General features: G+C 37.2%; 1 protein-coding gene across 1 annotated transcript in view; it reads left to right on the forward strand.

The window, feature by feature from the left end:
- LOC113766252 (probable amino acid permease 7) overlaps nt 1-11,569 on the forward strand; it is a 14,584-nt gene extending 3,015 nt beyond the window's left edge. Inside the window, exon 6 of the mRNA XM_027310462.1 lies at nt 11,402-11,569. Within this exon, the coding sequence (XP_027166263.1) occupies nt 11,402-11,569 (168 nt within the window). The remainder of the gene's footprint in view (nt 1-11,401) is intronic.
- Nucleotides 11,570-24,253: the final 12,684 nt, after the last annotated feature.

Genomic DNA, 24,253 nt, shown 5'->3' on the forward strand with positions numbered 1-24,253 from the left:
TCAAAGGGAAAATTGAGTCACGATTTAGGTCTCCCCGTGCCCAACATGCATGCATTCCCTAGGATCATGCACTTTAAATCCATCCTATCATTTTATATCCTCATTACACTTTCATTTTTCCTCCCATTTGCACACGTGCACCTTTACATCCCTTCACTTGCACACATGCACTTTATGTTATTTTCACATTATCATTCTTTACTCACCTTACCTTGTAAATACATTTGCACACCTCCACGTACATCCTATTGTTTTATCACTTTTCTCACTTCACACAAACTCACATTTTCACATGGCATGCATTCCACTCATTTTTACGTCATTTAGGATTATGTGTGACCTCTCCAAAGGATCATTATTGGGCTTCACAATTAATGTGATTGGCACCACTTCACCTTTGAAGAGAAATTTCCCCCATGTCCCCCTAGGTCTAGGTTTTTGCATTCATATAGTCATATCCAACACGCGATACATACCTTGGGTAGAAGAAATTAGGAAAAGAGGGGCTAAATCACGCAACTAGCTCTTGCTAGGGTAAGAGAGTGCCTTAGGCTTCGCCTTTGCCTTCTCCCTTATCAAATGTGACCCCCGATCCCTGTTTTTGGTTACGTAGACCTAAAAGTTCTTAAAAAAGGGGTTTGTCTACTTTGCTTTCCAAAAAAAAAAATCACTTTTTGGGTGACTTGGTACACCCTAACTCTATACCAAGTGGCGACTCCATTTTTTCATTAAAAACCCCCTTTTGAACTTTGTTTGGCCAAATCGTCGCATTCTCAAGTCCCATGGCCTTTTACTTTTCATTTTACACACGTTCACATTCCACTACTCACACACCACATCACATCAAAAAGTGGGGCGCGACAGTTGGCGACTCCACTGGGGACTTCCTAGTGTTGGTCCAAGCATTTGATTTGGCATCTTTTCCCTTTCTACCTTTTTTATGATGCATTTGGTATTAGGGGTTGCATTTTTCCTTTTTAGGACTTTTTTGCTGCGCACGTTAAACTACTCCTCATACGTATGTATGAATTGTTGTTTGATTTATATTTACTGTTTATCTCGCCTTTGCATTTGCATTGGTGGGGGGCAATACCTAGAGCTGCGTTGTTTCTCGATCCCTCCTCCAAACGAGCACTAGCATACGTCATAGCTTTATTTTTTTTTCACCCTTCATTAATTTTTCTTTAGTGGCTTGTCACGCCACTCACCCTATTAGCGATTTAGCGCGCCCCACTTGGGACGTGTGAATCAGCAGATGTGTTGTGTGTGATTCAATGGGTCACTCAATCTTCCGCTTTAAGCTATGGGTTGATAGCCTTTTTAGCTTTTAGTCGAAGGTTGAGGATTTTTTATAGATTCACTCAAACACGTAGCCGTGACACGATGTGTGCGTAGCGGTGTTTGAGGAATCGCTCGAGCCACCGACAAAGAACCTTGGGATTGATGACCCTTGGTTTCCAAGTCTGAAGGCTCGGGGACCTAAAACCTATCGAGTCTAGATGCATTAGTGAGCCAATACCTCATGCATCCATGATAGCTTGCCTAGGGTAGAGTCTGCCTTGCCCTATTAGGGACACTATTCACGAGGGGAGGGGTCCAACCCCTTTCTCCCTTTATTGCTTTATTTCTTTGTATTGATTTCGTTGCTACAATGTGTTATGTATATTTATCTGGCAGAACTAACTTTTCTTGGTTTTGTATCCCCATTGCATTCACAAACCCTAGCAAATAAGAGGTCTGGCATGGCCTTCTTTTAGAACCTACCTTTGTAGATAGGTTATTGCACGTTTAAGAAATTTTGGTATATTTTGTTCATAAATTAATAATGTCATATCATTTTAAGCTTACCCTGGCATATAAGGGGTTCCTTTAGGTCACGTTTCATTTGTGTATTGCATATCTATTCGCTTTAATAAACTGGCATCATGCATGAGCCGTAGAGGGAATGCCATTTAGGGGATCCCGCGCTAGGAATAAGCCACCTTGTGTCTCGGATACTTAATCCAAGGAGACTTGCACGTTTACATTTTGTACCATCCAAAGGGGTAGTGCACAAGATAAGGTATGATCCGATCATTTTCATGGGGCGATCTTTGGAATATGAGCGCCAAACAATCACTTTTTGGCCATTTTAGCAAATTGGTAAAAATCCCTTGCAAAAAGGACATTAATTTGAAGAAATTCACAAACAATTCTTCGCTATTGAGACGATAAATAAACTGAGGCCAAAATTTGATTTTAGGAGGCTCATAGACTAATGCATCTCAATAATTTTGAAATCACCAATGATCGGACAATTCAATCGATCCATTTTGCCAATTCATTCATTTTAAGACAATGTAGTCGATTTTGAATAATCATCAGTTTCGTCCAATTTCATTTGACCAGTTTACCCTTTTTAGGGTGATCTAGTCAATTTTGAATAAATCGTCCGATCCATTTGACCGATTTGCCTAGTTTAGGGTAATTTGGTCGGTTTTGAATAAATCATCATTTCATTCGATTCGCTTGATCAATTGATTTCATTCAATTCATTTGATTAGTTTAATTCATTTTTAGGGTTATCCATTCAATTTTCAATAAATAATCAAATTTCATTCAATGAATTTGACCACTTTACCCCTTTTGACACGCCATGCATCGATCAAAATAAGCAGTTCATTCGAACTTGTCCTCATTTTTTAGGACAAACATTCTCTTCGTCACTCCAGTTGACCAAATTTTTCAAAATTATTTTTCACTCAATCAATTGATCGGATTCATCAGGTATGGTATAGTGCCTACCCTAGAGGATTGCATTTTCATGCTAGGCCTACCCTTGGCATAAAAGGGTTCCCCCATAGGACATGCATACCGATTTTATAGTATTGCTTACTAACTCATGGTTTTTTCTTTCTTTTGTTTTCCCCCTTCCCTTGCATTCATAAAAATGTTTCAATAAGGCAAAAATATTTTTCTGTATCTGATGATAATTTGGATCTAATAAAGTGTCAAAATTGCAAGTATTGTTTGATTCTTGGGCAGATCCAACAATGGAAACATGAAAGATCCATCTGAAAGCTCTAGGCTAAGAGCTTCTAAGAGATTTCATAATTACTTTCAAGGAAAATTCTGTGTATTTGACTTGTTAATATATTTTTGTGTCAAAAGAAAAGGAGACAAAAAGGGTGTATATGTGGAGCTCTTTAGAAGTTTTCTATTCTCATTTGTATCATAGTTGAACAAGAAATTTTGTTTCAAACTTTTTCAGCAATAAAATTTTTGGGACAATTATTGTTTTGCGTATATTCATGTACATTTCATTCTTTTGGTCATTAGAGATTTCATGATGAATTTTAAGAAATAAGACCAAATTGAGAGTTTTTTCAACCTCCAGCCTGAAAATTCGCAAGTGTATGCTTGTGTACACTAGATTGGTGATCCGAGCTATACAATAAGAGTGCTCAGAAAAAGGGTGAACGGTCACTCAAAAGGCCCAATGAGATACCTTTTCTCCTTCACTTAACCCCAAAATAAAATCAGTCACATTGATTGATAAATCACAAATTGAGGCAATCTTTGCTTGGAAAATGTCCATTGTGTCTAATTCACATCTAAATGAAAGCAAAAGGTGCATTATCCTTATTTGTTTTGAAAATTTGGAATGATACTTCAAGCGTTCGTTTCTCTATCTATACAGAGTTTATCATTTGCTCTCCCGTTTGAGCCTTAAAAAGAATAATTTCGTTTCAAATTAGAGCCTCAATGATCACTACCCTGCATTTGAAATTTTCAAAAATCAAAAAGGGGAATGAATTCTCAATGAGCATTGCGTTACTTTGGTTGTCATGAAGCGTAAGAATGATACTTTGGCCGTCGTTTCTACAACCTAAACACTGATCATCCCTTGCATCCTCATTTGAGCTAAAAATTGGTGGTTCTTTTCGAGTGCACATATGATCGCACCCCACATTGGGGAAGGAGATTGGGGAATTTTGAAAAAGAAAAAAAAAAAGAAAAAGGGAAAAGCAAAAATGCTAGAATAAAGAGGGAATCACGAATTGGAGAAATTTCCATTTGGGTTTCCATTTTGAAAAAAAAAAAAGAGAGAAAAAAAAGAAGAAAAGAAAAAGCAAAGAAAAGGAAGAGTTTTGTCCACGTGGATCGCCTATGTTTCACAAATATGGATGAACAAGGGTCTTCCTCGGTCAGTTAATTCAGATACATGCCAGAAATTTCCCATTAATGAAAGTTTCTTTTCAGAATTATTGTAAGGAACAGAATAAAAGTCAGGCCCTCTTCTTTTCCGATCAAACATTCTATCCCTAATTATCCCTTTCGAGCCTTCAGAATAAAATACTTCATTTGGCAAACCCTGAGAATCGCAAACCCCACACTGGCGCAAGTTCGAGTTAGAAAAGAAAAATTTCATGAAGTGAAAAAGTGAAAGGCAACAAAATCAAAGACAGAAAGAAGAAAAGAGAACCTCAGTTCAAAAATAAACTGGGGCAAATTTTGTGAAAATTCCAAAGAATGGCAGAAGGCCGAAAAATCAAAAGAAAATGAAAAAGAAAAGGCCTCAATTGAGCACAAACTCTGGCAAATTTCGATTTAACCCTAAATTAGGGTTGGCACAACAATGCGATCTCAGATTACTTAAACCACTCTTGAAATCTGCCTTCAAGCTTTAACTTTTCTAAACACCCCACCTGACCCCATTACAAAAGCCGAAAGTCCTGACTTCTGTTCTTTGCAATGGCCCTGTCGAGAAAATTTCTGATGCCGGAAAATTTTAGCTGTATTTCTGAATTGCTTGAGTATGGGGTTGACGCTATTCACCATGTGAAAACCCACCAAGTTGAGGGAAAGGAAAAAGAGGCAAAAAGCAAAGCAAGAAAAGAAAATGCAAAAATAGACGTTGAAACCCCTGGTGAATGATGAAAAATGCAAACAAAGTCTGAAATCTTTTGAGTTCAAAATAGGGGCAATTTTGGAAAAATGCGATTTTCGGTGCAATGTCCTTGAAAGTCTTATTCTTTAACTATCGTTTTCAAGCCACATTACAAGCTCATAAAGTCCATCGTTGACTTATTCCTTCATGACAACCCGAAGTGAGGATTACGCTCATAAGGAATCCATCGATCACTCATGATCATAAGGGTATAACCAGTTTTTACATTGTTTAGCTATCATTTCTACCCAAACTTTTGCAAGCCCATGAAGCTTATATGTTGACTAAATTTTCTTAAGAAATAGGGGTGACATACTATTTGCTTTCACTAAGATGTGGCATTGAAGGGATTACATACCATTTGGGCACAAGAATAAGACAAATCTTGACCTCCCATTTCCAAATCAGACATAACACCCATTACCCAAAACACAGATGCTAAAAGTGAGGAAGAAATCTTATGTAATTTGGTATTACTTCAAGAAATTCATCATGAAATTTTCTTTCTGGAAACATAGTTTCTTACAGTGTTCAAATAAATGGAAAGTCATCCAAACAAGTTTTTGCAATTCAATGGCCCATACTGGGGCAAAATTTTATTTGTGAGATTTCATGAAATAAGCCCATACTGGGGCAAATATTTTTGTAGTCCAATTGAGATTTTCGTCCAAAGAATCAAATAATGCAATTTTCAAATCAATCACGCTGTTCTTTTCATGGAATTTAAGTGCATGTCATGCTTTGTTAAGCCCCCCTGTGCAGGTATTCATGATTCAAAATGATGAAAAGCATCCAGTGAGGCGGAAGGCCGATACTGCAAAGAGAAGCAAGAAGAAGGAGGAAAAATGGACCCGATACTGGGGCAAATTATGTTGAAAAAAAACTGTCGGAAAAATCCGAAAGGAAGGGAAAAATCAGAAAGGTCAAAAATCAAAAAATCAAAGTTTAATTTCTTGTTTCTTGGCAAATCAAATTCAATTTCTTGTTCACAACATCACGTTGGGCCTGGATTTCGTGCCGCCAACTTCACAAGATCACGTTAGGAAGATCACGTTGGGCCTGGACTTCGTGCCGCCAACTTCACAAGATCCCGTTGGGTCTGGACTTCATGTCGCCGACTTCACAAAGATCACGTTGGAGCTGGGTTTTATCCCGCCAACCTCGGCAGAACTGGGTTCTATCCCGCTGACCGTTTACATCGCTATTGGAGCATGGGTCAGTCCCGCCAGTAAGCATTTCCTTTACAGCCACTGGAGCAGAGGTTAGACCCGCCAGTGTGCATTTCATTTACAGCCACTGGAGCAGAGGTTAGTCCCGCCAGTGTGCATTTCATCTACATCGCCACTGGAGCAGCGGTTAGTCCCGCCAGTGTGCATTTCATTTACATCGCCACTGGAGCAGTGGTTAGTCCCGCCAGTGTGCATTTCATTTACAGCCACTGGAGCAGAGGTTAGTCCCGCCAGTGTGCATTTCATCTACATCGCCACTGGAGCAGCGGTTAGTCCCGCCAGTGTGCATTTCATTTACATCGCCACTGGAGCAGTGGTTAGTCCCGCCAGTGTGCATTTCATTTACATCGCCACTGGAGCAGAGGTTAGTCCCGCCAGTGTGCATTTCATTTACAGCCACTGGAGCAGAGGTTAGTCCCGCCAGTGTGCGTTTCATTTACATCGCCACTGGAGCAGAGGTTAGTCCAGCCAGTGTGCGTTTCATTTTGTACCGCCACTAGCCGTGGGTCAGTCCCACTAGCGTGTATTCTCATGATTTTCATTTTATTCGGGTCAGTCCCATGATTTAAAGCTTATTCGGGTCAGTCCCATGATTAAAAGCTTGTTCGGGTCAGTCCCATGATTTTCATTTTATTCGGGCCAGTCCCATGATTTTCATTTTATTCGGGCCAGTCCCATGATTTTCGTTTTATTCGGGTCAGTCCCATGATTTAAAGCTTATTCGGGCCAGTCCCATGATTAAAGCTTAATTCGGGTCAGTCCCATGATTAAAAGCTTATTCGGGTCAGTCCCATGATTAAAAGTTTGTTCGGGTCTATCCCGTTTTAAATTTCTGTTCGGGTCAGTCCCGTTTAAATTCTGTTCGGGTCAGTCCCGTTTAAATTCTTGTTCGGGTCAGTCCCGTTTAAATTTCTGTTCGGGTCAGTCCCGTTTAAATTCTGTTCGGGTCAGTCCCGTTTAAATTTCTGTTCGGGTCAGTCCCGTTTAAATTTCTGTTCGGGTCAGTCCCGTTTAAATTCTTGTTCAGGTCAGTCCCGTTTAAATTCTGTTCGGTCTAATCCCTGGTCTATCCCATTTTACATTTCTGTTCCGGTCTATCCCGTGGTCCAATCCCGTTTAAATTCTGTTCGGGTCAGTCCCATTTAAATTCTTGTTCGGGTCAGTCCCGTTTAACAGTCTATCCCGTGGTCAATCCATTTAATTCTTGTTCGGGTCAGTCCCTTTTAGAATTCTTGTTCGTTCAGTCCCGTTTAAATTTCTGTTTGGGTCAATACCATTTCTCAAAAAATTGTTAAAGAGGTCAGTCCTCATTTCAGAAGCGTCCATTGCAGCCGAATAACATAGGTAAGTATTTGGTGCCTACTTCTTTGTCACAAGTTTTTTCAAAACTCGGACAAAGAGGGGCAAACTGTAGACACCAAATTTTTGGTGTAATTTCATTTTTAGTTTTTTATTTGTCGTGTTCGTTTTTTAGTTTTAGTTTCTAGTTTTATTTTTATTTTTAAGTTTTATCATAGAATTTCTTGGAAAAAGGGAAAGAGAAAAAGAAAAAGCATTCAAAAAAATATGATTTAGTCATTTGTAATTTAAATTCAATGCTTTCTTGAAAGTGAAAAAAAGAAAAAAGTGAAAAATGATGAAAAATGAAAAATGAAAGAAAAAGATTGAAAATGGCAATTTTGTTGTTTTAGTTTGTTTATTTTGATGTAAAATTGTTGTTTTTTTTTATTACTTAGTTTTTATTATCAATTTTGTTTTAATTAATTTAAAAAAAAAAAAAAAGATACGCTATTTGCAGCTGCGTATTGTCGCAGCTTGCAAGAAAGGATTGGGCAGCTCCTTTAGCTGCAATTTTTGGAAAATGGTTGAGGGTTTAGGGTAGAGTGTCCCATATATAAAAGCCAAAGAAACCACAGCCGCAAGGGGGAGAGGGTTTTGGAGATAGAGGAACCGGACAGAGAATGGCGGCTGCAAAATCTGGAAAACGGCAAAAGAAAGAAACAGAGGTAGAGGGGGAGCCGGGAGAAAAAGACAGAAAGAAGGCGCGGCTGTAAGGATTGGAAAAACAGAAAGTAAAAACGAAAAGGGGGGTCGGCTAGATAGAAAAGGGAGGCAAGAACAGAGGACGAAAAAAAAGAGAGTAGATTGAGAGATAGCGAGCAAGAGAGAGCAAAGGAAAATAAGGAGTGGGTATGCTGTTGAAGAAAACAGAGGAAGAATGTTTGGTAGCCGGAAAGATAAAGCTTTTGGGCTGAGCAAGGATACCCTATTCATCGTCCCAGACCCTGATTTTCCCCTTGAAAGGGATAAAGGTAACGCCTTTCATTTGTTTTGCTGTCCATAGATTATAAAAATCATGTTAGAAAGGTTGAAACTTTGCTGTGATGCTTGCATCTGTTTCATGGATGTTTTGCTTGTGAATCTGTCGGTGGGGGAAAGGAACTAAAACTATGGTTTTTATATTGTGAGTTTTCCAAGTAAAAATCTGCAAGTGAGTTTAATTTGAAGTTGTTTTCAATCATGCGAATGTTTCATTCATTCTTCATGTCACGGGTTGGGCACCAGGAAAATTGCAGGTTTTTATTCTAATATGTTTGTAAGTTTAGATGCTAAGATCCTGTGGGTTTTTGGTTTATATCAAAGTTTTGATTGTTTGGTTGAATTTGTTTCCGTTTGAGATGGTGTTTTGAGGGTAAAATCCATGCTTGAAAAGTGAAGGTCAGCAGCTAGTTTGTTGCAGATTTTTTTTTAGCAGTTGCCGAGAATTATTGCAGAGATTTCCATCGTAACTTTGCATGAATTAGTTGTAGGAATTTGCAGCAGGCATCTTCATGGATTGTGTGATGATTGCCTTGAAAATCCTTGTACAGATGTCTAATATTTTGGTTGCTTTGTGATTCAGTTTTTTTAGCATGTTTTTATTGAATGTTCTGGTTTGAAGTTTTGAACAAAGGTTGAGAACCTCTGCTGTTTTTGTCCTGGTTTTCTTGCTTGAATGCTCTCTGTTGGGATCACTAATGATAGATAGTTATTGCTTAAAGTTGACGATTTGGGATTCATGTGAGTGGGGTTGGCAAACAATGAACTTTGTGTATTTTCTGGGTTGCTATAAGCTACGGAAGTGGCAGCAGAAAATTGCAGAAGTAAAGAAGACTTTGCCTTCGTTGCATGCATGAAATAAATTCTGGAAATTGCACTTTGACCCCCCAAGTTCCCTTTTGCTTCACTATGGCCCAATCAATTGAATAATTTCATCAATTTGATCCTTAGTAGTTTTAATTTTTGCAATTTCATCGCTTGCTTTGCTTCAATTAACTACCATGCTTTGTCAATTGCACTTAAGTCACAACTTTAGGGGCTTTATGACCAAGTGAGCTTGTGTTTGCCTATTTTTCCAAATAAATTGGTACCTTGACCATTTCTTTTATTTTGGAGGATAAATAAATGATTTCACTCCGTTTAGGACATCAACTCAAGAGAGGTATAACTTCTTTTATCTTTTTTGTCTCTCCTACGTGCTCCTACGTGTTATGTGAATATGCATGTCTATTTCGCTTTCCTTGCCTTTCCTTAATTCCTTGCATTTATTTCGTTTACTTTTACTTTTATTTAAGTCATTCATTATGGGGTATGTGTACACCTCTTGGCTTGTAATAGATAGGGCTTGGAAGAGCATTTTGGTCCATCTTCCCCTTCCCCTTTTGTTTTAGTTAGCAAATGTAATAGGTTCATTAGCTTGGTTATTTGCCTATGTGTTATGTGTTAATTGCTTTATTAGACTCTTGCATCTAGTCGAGCATGCTAAGTGTTATGTGCTACGTGTTTATAAGTGATTCGCATGTCTACTCGCTTTTTATAATCATGAATGAATGTGATGGATGAATGGACGTCACCACACTAGTCCAATGCTAGTTATGGCCCCCTTTCCCGTCACCACACTAGTCCAACGCTAGTTGTGGTTCTTTGTTCCGTTTCCACTAGTCCAATGCTAGTAGGAATTCATAGAAAGGGCTAGTCCAAAGCTAGACCCAATAGACCGTCCCTTTTTGTTAGTGCATACTTGCCTGCTCTCTACATTTTCATGCATTTTTCTTAGTTTTTATCATTTAGCATGCTCCTCTAGTCCCTTCCCTCTCACTTTAGGTTCTTGCATCTCATGCTAGGTATAGTGTACATTTGCCTGAGAGTCCCTTTAAATATGGGATATAGACGAGTGTGGCTTTTTCTAAGCCTTAGCACGCTTGTATTCCCTCTATCAAAGGGAAAATTGAGTCACGATTTAGGTCTCCCCGTGCCCAACATGCATGCATTCCCTAGGATCATGCACTTTAAATCCATCCTATCATTTTATATCCTCATTACACTTTCATTTTTCCTCCCATTTGCACACGTGCACCTTTACATCCCTTCACTTGCACACATGCACTTTATGTTATTTTCACATTATCATTCTTTACTCACCTTACCTTGTAAATACATTTGCACACCTCCACGTACATCCTATTGTTTTATCACTTTTCTCACTTCACACAAACTCACATTTTCACATGGCATGCATTCCACTCATTTTTACGTCATTTAGGATTATGTGTGACCTCTCCAAAGGATCATTATTGGGCTTCACAATTAATGTGATTGGCACCACTTCACCTTTGAAGAGAAATTTCCCCCATGTCCCCCTAGGTCTAGGTTTTTGCATTCATATAGTCATATCCAACACGCGATACATACCTTGGGTAGAAGAAATTAGGAAAAGAGGGGCTAAATCACGCAACTAGCTCTTGCTAGGGTAAGAGAGTGCCTTAGGCTTCGCCTTTGCCTTCTCCCTTATCAAATGTGACCCCCGATCCCTGTTTTTGGTTACGTAGACCTAAAAGTTCTTAAAAAAGGGGTTTGTCTACTTTGCTTTCCAAAAAAAAAAATCACTTTTTGGGTGACTTGGTACACCCTAACTCTATACCAAGTGGCGACTCCATTTTTTCATTAAAAACCCCCTTTTGAACTTTGTTTGGCCAAATCGTCGCATTCTCAAGTCCCATGGCCTTTTACTTTTCATTTTACACACGTTCACATTCCACTACTCACACACCACATCACATCAAAAAGTGGGGCGCGATAGAAATTAGATGTGAGAGGTAAACTAGCATCGTCTGCTTTAATTTCAGAAATTCGAGCTAGAAAATTGTTAAGTAGTGGAGCCAAAGGATATTTAGCTTTTCTTATCAATACACTTGGGGATAAGGTGAAGTTGAAAAACGTGCCGATAGCGAACGAGTTTCCCGACGTCTTTCCCGAGGAATTAGAGACGTTACCTCCGGAGAGAAAAATAGTGTTTAAAATTGATGTGGCTCCGGGGACGGCCCCTATCTCTAAGACACCTTACAAGATGGCTCCAGCTGAATTGAAATAATTGAAGTTGCAGTTACAAGATTTATTAGGAAGCTATCTCTAAGACACCTTACAGGATGACTCCAACTGAATTGAAAGAATTGAAGTTGCAGTTATAAGATTTATTAGGAAGAGCCTTTATTAGAGAAAGTGACTCACCGTGGGGAGCTCCAGTGCTCTTTGTTAAGAAGAAAGATGGGAATTTGAGACTATGCATAGACTATCGGGGCTTGAATGATGTGACCATTAAGAACAAATACCTTCTGCCTCACATAGATGAATTATTTGATCAGTTGCAAGGGACAGTGGTATTTTCTAAATTAGATTTGAGGCAAGGCTATTATCAATTGAGGATTCTAGAAGCTAATGTGCCTAAGACCGCTTTCAATTCAAGATATGGGCATTTTGAATTTGCAGTGATGCCATTTGGGTTAACTAATACGCTCGCAGCGTTTATGGACTTGATGCATCTGGTTTTTAAACCGTATTTGGATCAATTTGTGGTGGTATTCATTGATGACATATTAGTGTACTCTAGATCTCGAGAAAATCACAAACGACACCTGAGAATAGTTTTGCAAACTCTGAGAGAGCACAAACTTTTTGCTAAGTTTAATAAATGTGAGTTTTGGTTGGAAAAAGTAGCCTTTTTAGGTCATATAATCTCTAATGAAGGGATTACTGTAGATCCAACTAAGATTGAAGCTGTTTCTAAGTAGAAACGACTAGAAAATCCTACCGAAGTTCAAAATTTCTTAGGGTTAGTTGGATATTACCGTCGATTTATCAAGAACTTTTCTAAGATTGTCAAACCCTTAACTGAGTTGACTAAGAAACATGGTAAGTTATTTGGGATTTTAAATGTGAGGAAGGGTTTCAAGAGTTGAAAAAGTGTTTGACTGAGGCACCTGTGTTAGCATTGCCGAGCGGAGGAAATGGACTTGTGGTCTATACAGATGCTTCAAATGATGGTTTAGAGTGTGTATTAATGCAAAGTAAAAAAGTGATTGCGTATGCCTCTCGTAAGTTGAAACCTCATGAGTAGAATTATCTGACCCATGACTTAGAGTTAGTGGCAGTAGTGTTTGCCTTGAAAAAGTGGAGACATTATTTATATGGAGTGACTTTCAAAGTTTTCACGGATCATAAGAGTCTTAAATATTTGTTCTCCCAGAAAGAGTTGAATTTGAGGCAACGTCAATGGGTGAAATTTTTGGAGGATTATGACTGTTCGCTTAACTGCCACTTTGAAAAAGCTAACGTAGTAGTAGATGACCTAAGTCGTAAAGTGCAAGTGGCCAATTTAATGGTAAAAGAATGGCACATGCTAGAAGAAATTAGTGTTTGAAATCCGCGTCTTGAGCCACAGGATAATTTTTGGAAATGTTACGATGAAATCTACTTTGTTAGATCGAATCAAAGAAGTTCAAAAAGGAAACCCTGAAGTGCAAAAATGGGTTGAAAAAGTTCAAAAAGGAAAAAAGTCTGACTTTAATTTGGGCACCGATGAAGTGTTAAAGTTTAGAAATCATTTAGTGGTACCAAAGGATGAAAGTCTAAAGAAGGAAATTTTGGACGAAACTCACCGTTCTAAATATACGGTGCACCCTAGAGGTAATAAGATGTATCAAGATTTGAAGAGCATTTATTGGTGGGAGAATATGTAGAGAGAAATTGCCCAATTTGTTCGAACTTATCTCACTTGCCAGCAGGTTAAGGCCGAGCATCAGAAATCATCTGGATTATTGCAGCCGCTGGAGATACCTGAGTGGAAGTGAAAAAATATCACAATGAATTTCGTATCAGGGATACCAAGGATCCAGAGATGACACGACGCTATTTGGGTAATAGTAGATCGATTGACCAAATCTGCTCACTTTTTACCGATTAGTATGAAGTACTCCTTGGAAAAGTTGGCTAAGTTATATTTAGACGAAATTATAAGATTGCATGGGATTCCTGTGATTATAGTCTCAGATCGGGATCCTAAGTTTGTGTCTCGATTTTGACAAAAGATGCAAGAGATTCTAGGGACTAAGCTGAACTTTAGTACCACTTACCACCCGCAGACCGATGGACAATCGGAAAGGACAATCCAAACTCTAGAGGATATGTTGAGGTCGTGCATTGTGAATTTTGGAAAGAATTGGAGTCAGTATCTTACGTTGGTGGAATTTGTTTATAACAATAGTTTTCATTCTTCGATACAAATGGCTCCTTACGAAGTTCTTTATGGTCAGAAGTGTCGATCTCCGATTTATTGGGACGAAATTGGGGAAAAGAAGATTTTGGACCCGACTACTGTATCTTGGGTTGAGAAAACTTTTGAGAAGGTGAAACTGATACGTCAAACGATTCGAACAGCTCAAAGCCGCCAAAAGAGTTACGCGGATAATCGGAGAAAAGATTTGGAATTCGAGATTGGAGATAAAATATTTCTTAAAATTACACCCTTGAAAGTAAGTCTAATAGCGGGAAAAAGAAAGAAGTTGCAATCGAGATTTGTGGGACCCTATAAGGTTATCCAGCGCGTAGGAAATGTAGCTTACAAGTTGGAATTTCCTTTGACTTTATCCAGGATTCATGATATTTTTCATGTTTCCATGCTTAAGAAATTTCACCCCGACCCGTCCCATGTGTTACGACCGGAAGAATTAGAGATTGATGAGAATTTGTCCTATGAAGAAAGGCCCGTAAGGATTTTAGATCGAAAAGTGAAGGAATTAAAACGCAAGCAAATCCCTCTAGTTAAGGTTTTATGGAGAAATCATGGAATGGAGGAAGCGACTTGGGAAGTAGAAGAGGATATCCAGAGTTGTTTCTAAATCAAGGTACAAATTTCGAGAACAAAATTCTTTTAAGGGGAGAAGGATGTGAGGACCCGAATTTTAATTTTTCTTACTTTTATTTTATTTTACTGATTTCTTTAATTATTTATTCACCCGCTTATTCCGAATAATTTATTTCATCCATTTTAAATCTATTTGCATGGAACAATGTCATCTTTATATTTTTAAAACATTCCGTTAGCGAATTTAATTTTTCTACGGCTCGTTTAGCTAGAAATAGTGCATGCACGTTTTTCGAGATAATTTCGGTCCGAGAGTGCAATAATTTTGGAGGATTAAGAATGATCAATAGAAAACTAAGAAAAGTTAATTGAGGGATCAGATGTGAGTGAGTTAACTTAAGCTCAATTAGGAGTATAAATTGCTCACTAATCGGTTGTTGACTTTTGTGCACCAAGACACCTTTATGTCAATCCTTCTTACACACTATCGCATCACTCACCTACCAACCAAAACCTCTCTTCCTCTCCTCCCTCTTAGCCGAACTTTCCCTTCCTCATTTCCCCTCCAAATTTCAGCTCCTTGTCTTCCATTTTTGCTCCATAAAAGCTCTTCAAATTGGCTTCTTGTCTTGGTTCTTCATACAAACTTGGAAGAGGACTTGAACAAGGAAGAAACCTTGGTGATTTTGAAGCTCAAATCCTAGTGTTTAATCTTCTTATTGGCAACAAGGTAATCATCCAAGAAACCCTCAACTTTTCCTCTTCAATTCATAGTAGTAAGTTAGTAGTTTGTTAGTGATGGCAAGATAGTTGTTGGGTTGTTGATGGGTTCACAAGAACCTTGACATTAGGTAGTGGATTTGAGGTGGCTTTATTGGTAGAGGTCTTGAGGATTTTGTATGTTTAATTGCTTGTTTGTTACTTGTTTTGATAAGATATGGTTTAGTTCTAGTTGCAAAGTTGAAAAAAGAAAGCTAGAGGAATGAAAGTGCATGCTGTCCGAATTTTGTCCTGCTATTTCTCTCTTGTTAATTTCGAAATTTTTATGTTATTTTGGTGCAATAATGCTTGATATATGATGGTTGTTATGTATGTTGAATATCTCCCAAAAAACTTTCCTTTTGATTGTGTTTAAGTAGGGTTAAAATGAGGATGAATTCTGAAAATTTTCTGAGCAGGAAACCCCAACTAGTGTTCACGTTTTAGGTCATAACTTTATGTTTGGGAGTTGAAATCAAGTGCTGTTTGTGGAATCCGAAACTAGACTCCAAGAGCTTTCCGTCGGTATAAAATCCACCTCCTAACTCGTTCCCTATGAGCAGTAGTGATCCGGCAAAATGACTGAAATTCTTCACTGCATTCATCCGAAAAACAGTCTTAACTGCAGATTGTAGCTCGATTTTGCCTATCTTACAAAACGAATTTTAAGATAGTTCCTTCTAGTGAATTCTAGAATTTTGAATTTATTTTTCAACGCCCCAAACCACACAAAAGTTCGAGTTGTGTAACTCTAGTTATGATCAGATTTTGAAATTCTGTCAAGTACGTCAGAACTGGAATATCGTAAAACAGGTCCTAAAAATTGGTTTTCTTAGAACTGTTATATCTTGGTGTAGAAAGGTCCAAATCGAGTTCCATTTGTTGTATTTGAAACTAGGTTTGGAATTTTAATTATGGTATGAATTTCAAAGGCTGATTCCATTTCTACAAATTTTGCTGAATTTCCAAACTCCACTGAATTTGCAAGCCTGTTTTGCTCTGTCCTGTCTAGAACAGTGATTTTGACTTAAAATTTGAATAACTTCGAATTGGAGTATGAGAAAAGTGTCTTCTAGAAGATTTTAGTACTTTGAGTGTAGTTTCCAACAGTGTAAAGTTTTCAATTTTTGGACTTACAGAACTCGAGATAGTATTTTTCCAAATAGGGCCGCTCTAAGCTGGAAAATTTTCTGATTTCAAATAAATACACTTTTAAGAACTTTCCACCTTCCTTTGTAATTGTTCGACTGTTTTAAATTTAATTTCACGATTACATACAAGGTCTCTTTGAATTTTAAACTTTCATCTCGGATCTTAGTTTCTAAGGGATTAATCCTCTTTTCATGATTCTTCTTGGTTGCATAACTCCATTGGTTTATAGCACCTCTCTTCATACTCAAATTAGGGACTTCAACCCCTATTCTTATGGCCTCGATTTTCATGAGTTTGAACTCTAAAAAGGGAGTGTTTTGACTAGAGTAATTCTTGGTGAATCTCGCTAGTTTCATACTTAAACCTTGAAACCTTGGCCTTGATATTTGCTATGAAAATAAGTAGAGTTTTGGATGATTTTGACTCCATTAGTTTGGAAAATATGAACGCTCTTTATATTCTAAAGTTTAGACATGAGATTTGAACTTTTGGGAGATGAAAACCATCTACTCTTTTTCCTCGATTTTTGTGCCGAAAGTGAAAATGGTACTTTCTCTTGGATTGAGATTTACTTACCACGACTTGAATAAAAAATGACCTTCAAGCTCTCTTTGAACATTATTCCAATGTTTTAGCTAGAAAAGCTTCTTTAACTTGACTCGAGCTTGTGTCTCGGAGAGTGGGTAGCGAGAAAATGTATTTTTTATTAACCTTGGTCGAGCACCTAGGTAATTGTGATTGTACATGTCTCAAGTGGTCACGAAGACGGCCAAAAGCTCGTTTGACTTCTCGCTTCACTTATGTTTTGCCCTTGACTTGTGGTGAGTGTCAAGTGCATGTTCAATACTTATATGTTTGAAATTATATGTGTGCAAGTACTATACATGATACGTGAACTTACCGAGGTGAGGGTGTACTTTATCGCCATCGTCCTCTCTCTCTTCTAAGTACATGAATATATATGACTTGCACTTGTACATGAACATATTTTAAGTCGTGAGCACTGAGCGGCTAGAAGTATCACGCCCTATTCGGGTAGGAGGTACCGCTCACCTTGACTCAGTGCTATGATCGACTCAAAGTCGATTGGAGCGTTGTCTCGTCGACCAAATACACGTGTGAGGACGCCCCAACCCACTGGCTAACCTTGTAACTCGTGCCGGCAAGGGCTTGATCGAGGAGCTTGGTGAACCTTGGGAAATATTATAGCTTGATCTTTTGAGATCTCGCTAGGCATACTCGAATAGTATCGCCTCTTTATACAATATTTGGTTCCGGATCCGAGTGGGTGTTAAGTGGATGGAGGAAGTAAGTGGAGCACTACGGTCGTGTTACTATTTGGGTTGACAGAGGGTCAACCCCAGATGGCTCAACTGGATCGGGATGTGAAAATAGCTCCTGAGATCTCATGTATCCTCCTTGTGTGTTAAATTCCTACTTGTGCACTTGAATGAAAAGTCATGTTTAAAGTTGCTATTAAACACGTTATTTGATTGATTGGTGTTACGTGCTTGTTTGTTTGTTTTCTTGGCTTCACTGAGCGTTTGCTCATCCTTTTAAGTTTGTTTTCCTTAACAGGCTTTGGAGGTGGATTGGAGGACCTAGACTAGCGATTTGGTGGAAGCTGGTATATTTTGTATGAATTTGGTGACTCTTAAAGTGTAACTTTTGTTACTTTTGGTTAGTGGTTTGTAATTATAATTGTATCCTTAGAAGTTGTGACTTATATTTTCGAAGTACTTCTTGTTTAAGTCGTTGGATATTTCATGGCTCTATATTAAGGTTGAACAAGTGCGTGAGTCCTGACGAGAGTTGGGTAGGCGTTCCGCTGATACCCTAGGGTTCGTCCTACGGAGAGGTGGGGGCGTCACAGAAGGACTACCCACGTCTTTGATCTTCAAAAGAAACATGCAAAAATCCAATGTGAAGATGTCCTTTTTCTTGAGGCATGTAGGGATAGCATTAGAGAAATCAACTCCAGCCCTTTGAAATACCAAAGTCAAAAAGCGAGCGTAAGGGAATGCATGTTTGACATCATTACTTCGAACCACAGCCCATATGTGGTTGGTGATAATGCTTCCCAATAGAATGCCTTGGATGTTACCTAAACCATGCTTCATTTTGTCCAAGAAATAGATGTCGTTTGTGCGCACTTCATTGGTACCACTTACTCTCAGAATTATATTGGAGGCAAACAAGTAGATGAGAAGACGCTGAGACTCCGGAAAGGAGGAAGTCAACACGGAATATTGCCCAATTTTACGAGTAAACTTGTACTCAACTCCCAAGCGTACAAGTGCCACTAGCATGTTCCATGAGTCCAAATCGCGAGGTTTAAATGCTTTCTTCAAATTCGCCTTATATCCAACGTCAGAAACTTGAAGAAAGCTTTGCAAATGAGATCTATGGATTCGGACTTTGGTTCCTTGTACCGTACTTGTAATTACTTTCGTGTCAAAGTGAAAAGATTGCTTGCCCTCCACATTTGCATAAAATTCACGGACAAGCTCTTCATAATAAATGTTTGGGAGGTTGAAAAAATTCTCCCATTCCAATTTAGCAAAGTAGGCCTTGAGATGGTAGACCTCCTCAACATCCGGAGTGACATCCTTCTCCACTAACACCTTAGCTCCCTTCCTAGAATTATACCAAGCCTCATTTTTGGTGGAGGTGAAGCGCGACCTATCATATGGGATTTGCTCCTCTTGTTCCTCTTGTTCCTCTTCTTGCTCTACTTGTTGTTGAGTCTCCTCTTCGGATGATGGCTCCTCTTCAAGCACAAGTCGTCTACTGGTTTTTCTTTTTATCCACGGTGGTCTAGAAGTAGACGTAGAGGTTTCTCCTTTTCTCTTGGGAGGTGGAGATTTTGCTCCGGCTTTCTTAGTGCGAGCCATTGTACATAAATAAAATTATTAAACATTAACTTCATTTAATAGGTACATTGTTAAATAAGGATAATGAACACTCGTTCACGTTTACCTTTATCTTTAAAGAGACAAACTCATTGACTTACTTACATAATAAGTAGCAATCAATACCATAAGTATCAAAATCGATTATCAATAACAAGTGCTCTTATAATTTCCCCAAATGAAACATTTAAGCATATAATGTCCAAATAATTAGAGGAAACAATTAAGCAAACACACAACTAACTCCCATCTTAATGACCTAAATAAGCATAATTAAATGCTAAATAGCACCTTAACCATGAGTTTTAGGTTTTAAAAGGTCATTAATTCACCTTTCACCAAAATTCTAACATAAACATACCAAAAATCAAGAGATAAGCAAATTAAGCCTAACTTAGCATGTAAATACTCTAGAGCAATCCATCTATCTCATATAATTTTCTCCAATCCAATTAGCTCAAGAAATTAGCTAATAATTATTTAGTCACCTTAATCCTCAAAATTAGCTAAAAATTGCTAAATTCACCAAATAATCACAAGCCCATGAGTTATCTATCACCAATAATCATCAATTACCTCAATAAGCACAATGGAAAGCACCAAACTTCACAAAATGAAGAAATTCAAAATTTTCCTTTGAGTTATCTTTCCAATGCCTCAAGAATCATCCAATTTGGAGCTCTGTGGACCGAGATATGATCAGAATACCAAAGACTGGTCAGAGCTCTGTCTCAGCTTTCGACAACAGAGTTGAACTTCTGTATTTCGACTTTTTGACAAGGAAAACAACTGAACTAGACTTCGATGTCTTCATACCAAATATAGATCTATCTCGTAGCTTCAAAATGGTTTGAGAATCATCTCAATCCAATGCTTGTAACTCAAGATATTGTCAAAATACCACAAGGTGTTAAAGCTGTGAAACTTGCTTCCTTTTGTTCTTGATTGCATTTCCTCTTTTGCACTTCATATTCTCTTTTTATCACTTTAAACCATCATCAATCATCCAATTATCTTCTCAATTCATACCATTTGATGATTGAATCATTAAACCTACCAAAACATGAAGTTTACACCATTAAAATCCATAGAAATGCAATTTTCACCACTTAAATCACAAAATGCATATTTTCACTAGATTCCTAGTTAATTAGCTATAAAACTAAATAAAACACACCAAAACTAACCAATAAAACACACTAAAAACACGTAAAATATCTATTTATCAAATACCCCCACACTTGAACCATTGCTTGTCCTCAAGCAATTAGAAATACATACCAACAATGATTCAAAATTTTGAACATAACATATGTGCACCATTCAATTTCATTTCCTCAAGAACAAGGTAAACAACCATTATACAGTCATTCATTAATTCTCAAGTACTCATATATCAAGTAAAAGAGAGCCAACCATAAATTTAAGTAGTTCAATTTCATTTCTCATCTTTACCCAATTTCACAAGCAAGTAACTCATATGGTCAATAAATTACTTCCTAATCCCATGATCATTTTCTTATTCAAACTTAAAGAGGGATTTATTCACATAATATAACTAAATATATACTTAAGTTGTGAAGGTGCCTTTTTACGCGAGGATCGACATATTTAGACGAAGATCGCCAGTTACTGAACACTTCACATACTCTAGTTGCATTGGATACTCTTAATTCAAGTACCGTTTTACGCAAAAGTCGACATTTGTAGATGAAGGCTCCCAGTTACTAAATACAAGAAGCATTTGAGTAGAACAAGTCTTATTCTTTTTTTTCTTTTTCATTTTTTTCTCTTTTTTTTCTTTTTTTCTTTCTCTTTTTTCCACTTTTTTTCTCAAAGTAAAGATAATAAACATTCCCTCAAAAGTATAATCATGAGATGAGTATTACACTTATTGACCAAATTTATCACTTAACTATGTAAAATCAAGTAAAGAGAAGAAAATTTCATCAAATGTGTAAAATATAGGCATAATTTTCTCCACTTTGCAAGATATACTTTCCTATAAATATACAAATTATAATCACATAATAGTCATTTCCAAATTAAATGAGAAAAGAAGGTTTCAAACCACATATTTATTCCAAAAGTAGAAGGAATTTGAGTTACTAATGGTATGGAACTTGTTACCGCTTGGATATAATTGAAAAAATTTGAAACTTTTTGGGGCAAAATTGTAATTTTGGACAAGCTTTGGAAAAATTTTGGCGGAATTTCCCATTATAAATGGACTAAACTCCCTGCCAACAACCTCAAGATTGAACAAGTTAAAGCACACGAAATATTCCTAATATCAAATCCAAACCATTTCAATCACAACCAACATATATAATCTCAATTCTTCCCCTCACACTTAACATGCACATTGTCTTCAATGTGTACAAAGGAAAACTAAGATAAAGAAAGTAATACTCCTCTATTGTTGCGATTGAAGTGTATAACATTGAAGCTTCTCAACCCATTGTCCGTGTTTCTTCAAAGTTTCATGAGTTCCATTTGAATCCATTAGTAATATAGCCTAAAATGCAAATAAACTAGGTAAGGTTCAAGAATGCAAAAAGCGACAAAGGCATGAAGAATATTTTGCAAATAACTCTTTGCCAAAGTCTCTTACATTAGCACACCACATTTCCTAAAATTCTTAAGCATTTAGCACAATTATTCCCTTTTTTACCTAGAATAAGAAGTATAAATAGGTTTCCTTCTCTCGATAATTATAACATCACCATATAATAACAAAATTAGGAGCAAAACTCAATCTAAGAAACATACATTATGCACATGTTCCATTTTACCCCTAAATTATCACTAAAATTGCTAAATTCTTCACATATTCAAAATTTATCATCCAATCATGCTCTATATGAAGATTAAGCAATCAAATTGGCTAAAATGTCACCATATAAGGAATGTGTACTTGTAAGTATCATAAACAAGCCATATTTTAGCAAATTGAGCCATCCAAATATGCTTAATAACATTTTAAGACCAATCACCACATTGATCATAAAATAAGAATGTGCATAAAGTGAAACATTGCATGATCATCACATTCCCACATTCAATCATCTAAACATGCCTAGAAAAGTTAAATAAGCATAATAGAATTTATGTGCATCAACAAATAACATCACAAATGCACCCTTCAAAATATGTCATTAAACTAAAAGGATATGCAAAGGTGAATTTGAAAATACCAAAGTTAAGTTCAAGAACCTTACCTCAAATTGGTAGAGTGATGTTTGGTGATGCAGATGATGCAAATACCCGATGAAAATCACCCCAATTGACCTCCAAGTGATAACATAAGAAACTATGAACCCTAGCCTTAATCCGAGTTTTAAGATGTTTTATACGAATTTCAATCGGTTAAAAAGGCTTTATGAAGGTCAACTGATGTTTGTTGGATGATTTTATACAAGGCAATGATGTATAAAAGAAGATTGGTGAAGTGTGTGTTAGTGTATGAGAAAATAGAAGGTGAAGCAAGAAGAACAAAAAGGAAATGAACCTGCATTTTTTTGTTTTGTACTAAGGATGGATACGCGACTTGGAATACGCGCCTTCAGTCGCACATTCAAAGTCGTGTTTTCTATTGATTTGGTGCGGAATTGAATAAGTGGCCTCATGCAATACGCAACTTTAGTTGCATATTCAAAGTCGCATTTTCTTCTATAACAATGCGGAATTGAAAACGTGACTGCAGGCAAAACGCCATTGAAGTTGCGTTTTGCCTGCAGTCACGTTTTCATCTGCAATTTTTGCAGAAACTTCTATTTCTCAAAATTTATACACTTTACCCCAAAAATTTAAAATGCATCTTAGATCATTCTTTTGTCAAAATTATCATCGCATGCACATGTAAAATGATCAAAACATGCATTTGACCCCTTTCTAATGAATCAAAAACAACATTTACTCAAATAGAAGGGTTGAGTTCCTTGATCAAACTGCGTCTTTTTCACCTCATTTGGTCACTTTTGCCTCTATTTTCCAAACCTACAAAAGAAAAACAACAAAATAACGCAAAAACACATAATTTAAACATAAAATCACACAAAATAAACATAAGTAACAAAACCATTGGGTTGCCTTCCAACAAGCGCTTTTGTTTATAATCATTGGCTCAACTATTTTGCCTCATTTCTCAAGGAGGCTTGGTTAATGAATAATTCATCAATTTTGGTCGTGGTGGATCATTAAAAGGTGGCTTAATAGCCAAAACCACATGTTCTAATGATAAGAGAGATGGAAGTGGCTTACCTATCTCAAGTGATTCATAGATATTACCTTAAATGTGTATCACTCAAGAACTCACCAAAGGAACGTCTGCTTGACTTTCTTGGGCAATAATACCTTTAAAACCTATACTATCAATACATTCCTCAAGAGGGGTGAAAAATGAGTCGCTAAGGCTCATCTCTTGAGGTTCAATATTAGTGTCAAAGGTACTATCATGTGAAATGGACATTTTCTTATTGAAACACAATTAAGATTTATCATTTTCATCAAAATGCAATCCACTTTCACATGCAACATGCTCACCATTCATGCTAGGGTCAATTTGCATATCATGAGAGGAAATAACTTCACACAAAACATGTAATTGTTCTTGTATTCTACCAAAGTGAGAAGTTAATTCATCTAACCTTTCCTCAACTCTATCAAAACGGTCGAAGGTTGCATTTGCTAGCTTTTCTAAAACTAACTCCCAAGATGGCTTAGAATCGTTAGCTAATGGTTCACTTTCTAATTTCGACAGTGAAGGTGCATCAACTAACCTTTCTATTGCCAATTTTCGAGATGGTTTTGATTCATATTGGGCATATTCGGGTGGATAATCATAAAAACATGAAGAATCACTATTAGTACATTGACTATCCCAACCGTAAGTAGAAGAATTATCCCAATTAGCACCATATTGATCTAAATAAGGATTGTAATGCCCAAATTCACCATAATAATCCACATTTTGTACTTGTCTATATGTATGAATAGCATGAAATCCTCCACACAAGTCACAAATCACATGATTAGAATTAAAAGCGTTAACATTCCTCTTTTCCTCAAGCATATTCATAATGGTGTCCAT

Source organism: Coffea eugenioides, chromosome 3 (genome assembly GCF_003713205.1).
Source record: "Coffea eugenioides isolate CCC68of chromosome 3, Ceug_1.0, whole genome shotgun sequence".
In the NCBI taxonomy this organism is placed as follows: domain Eukaryota; kingdom Viridiplantae; phylum Streptophyta; class Magnoliopsida; order Gentianales; family Rubiaceae; genus Coffea; species Coffea eugenioides.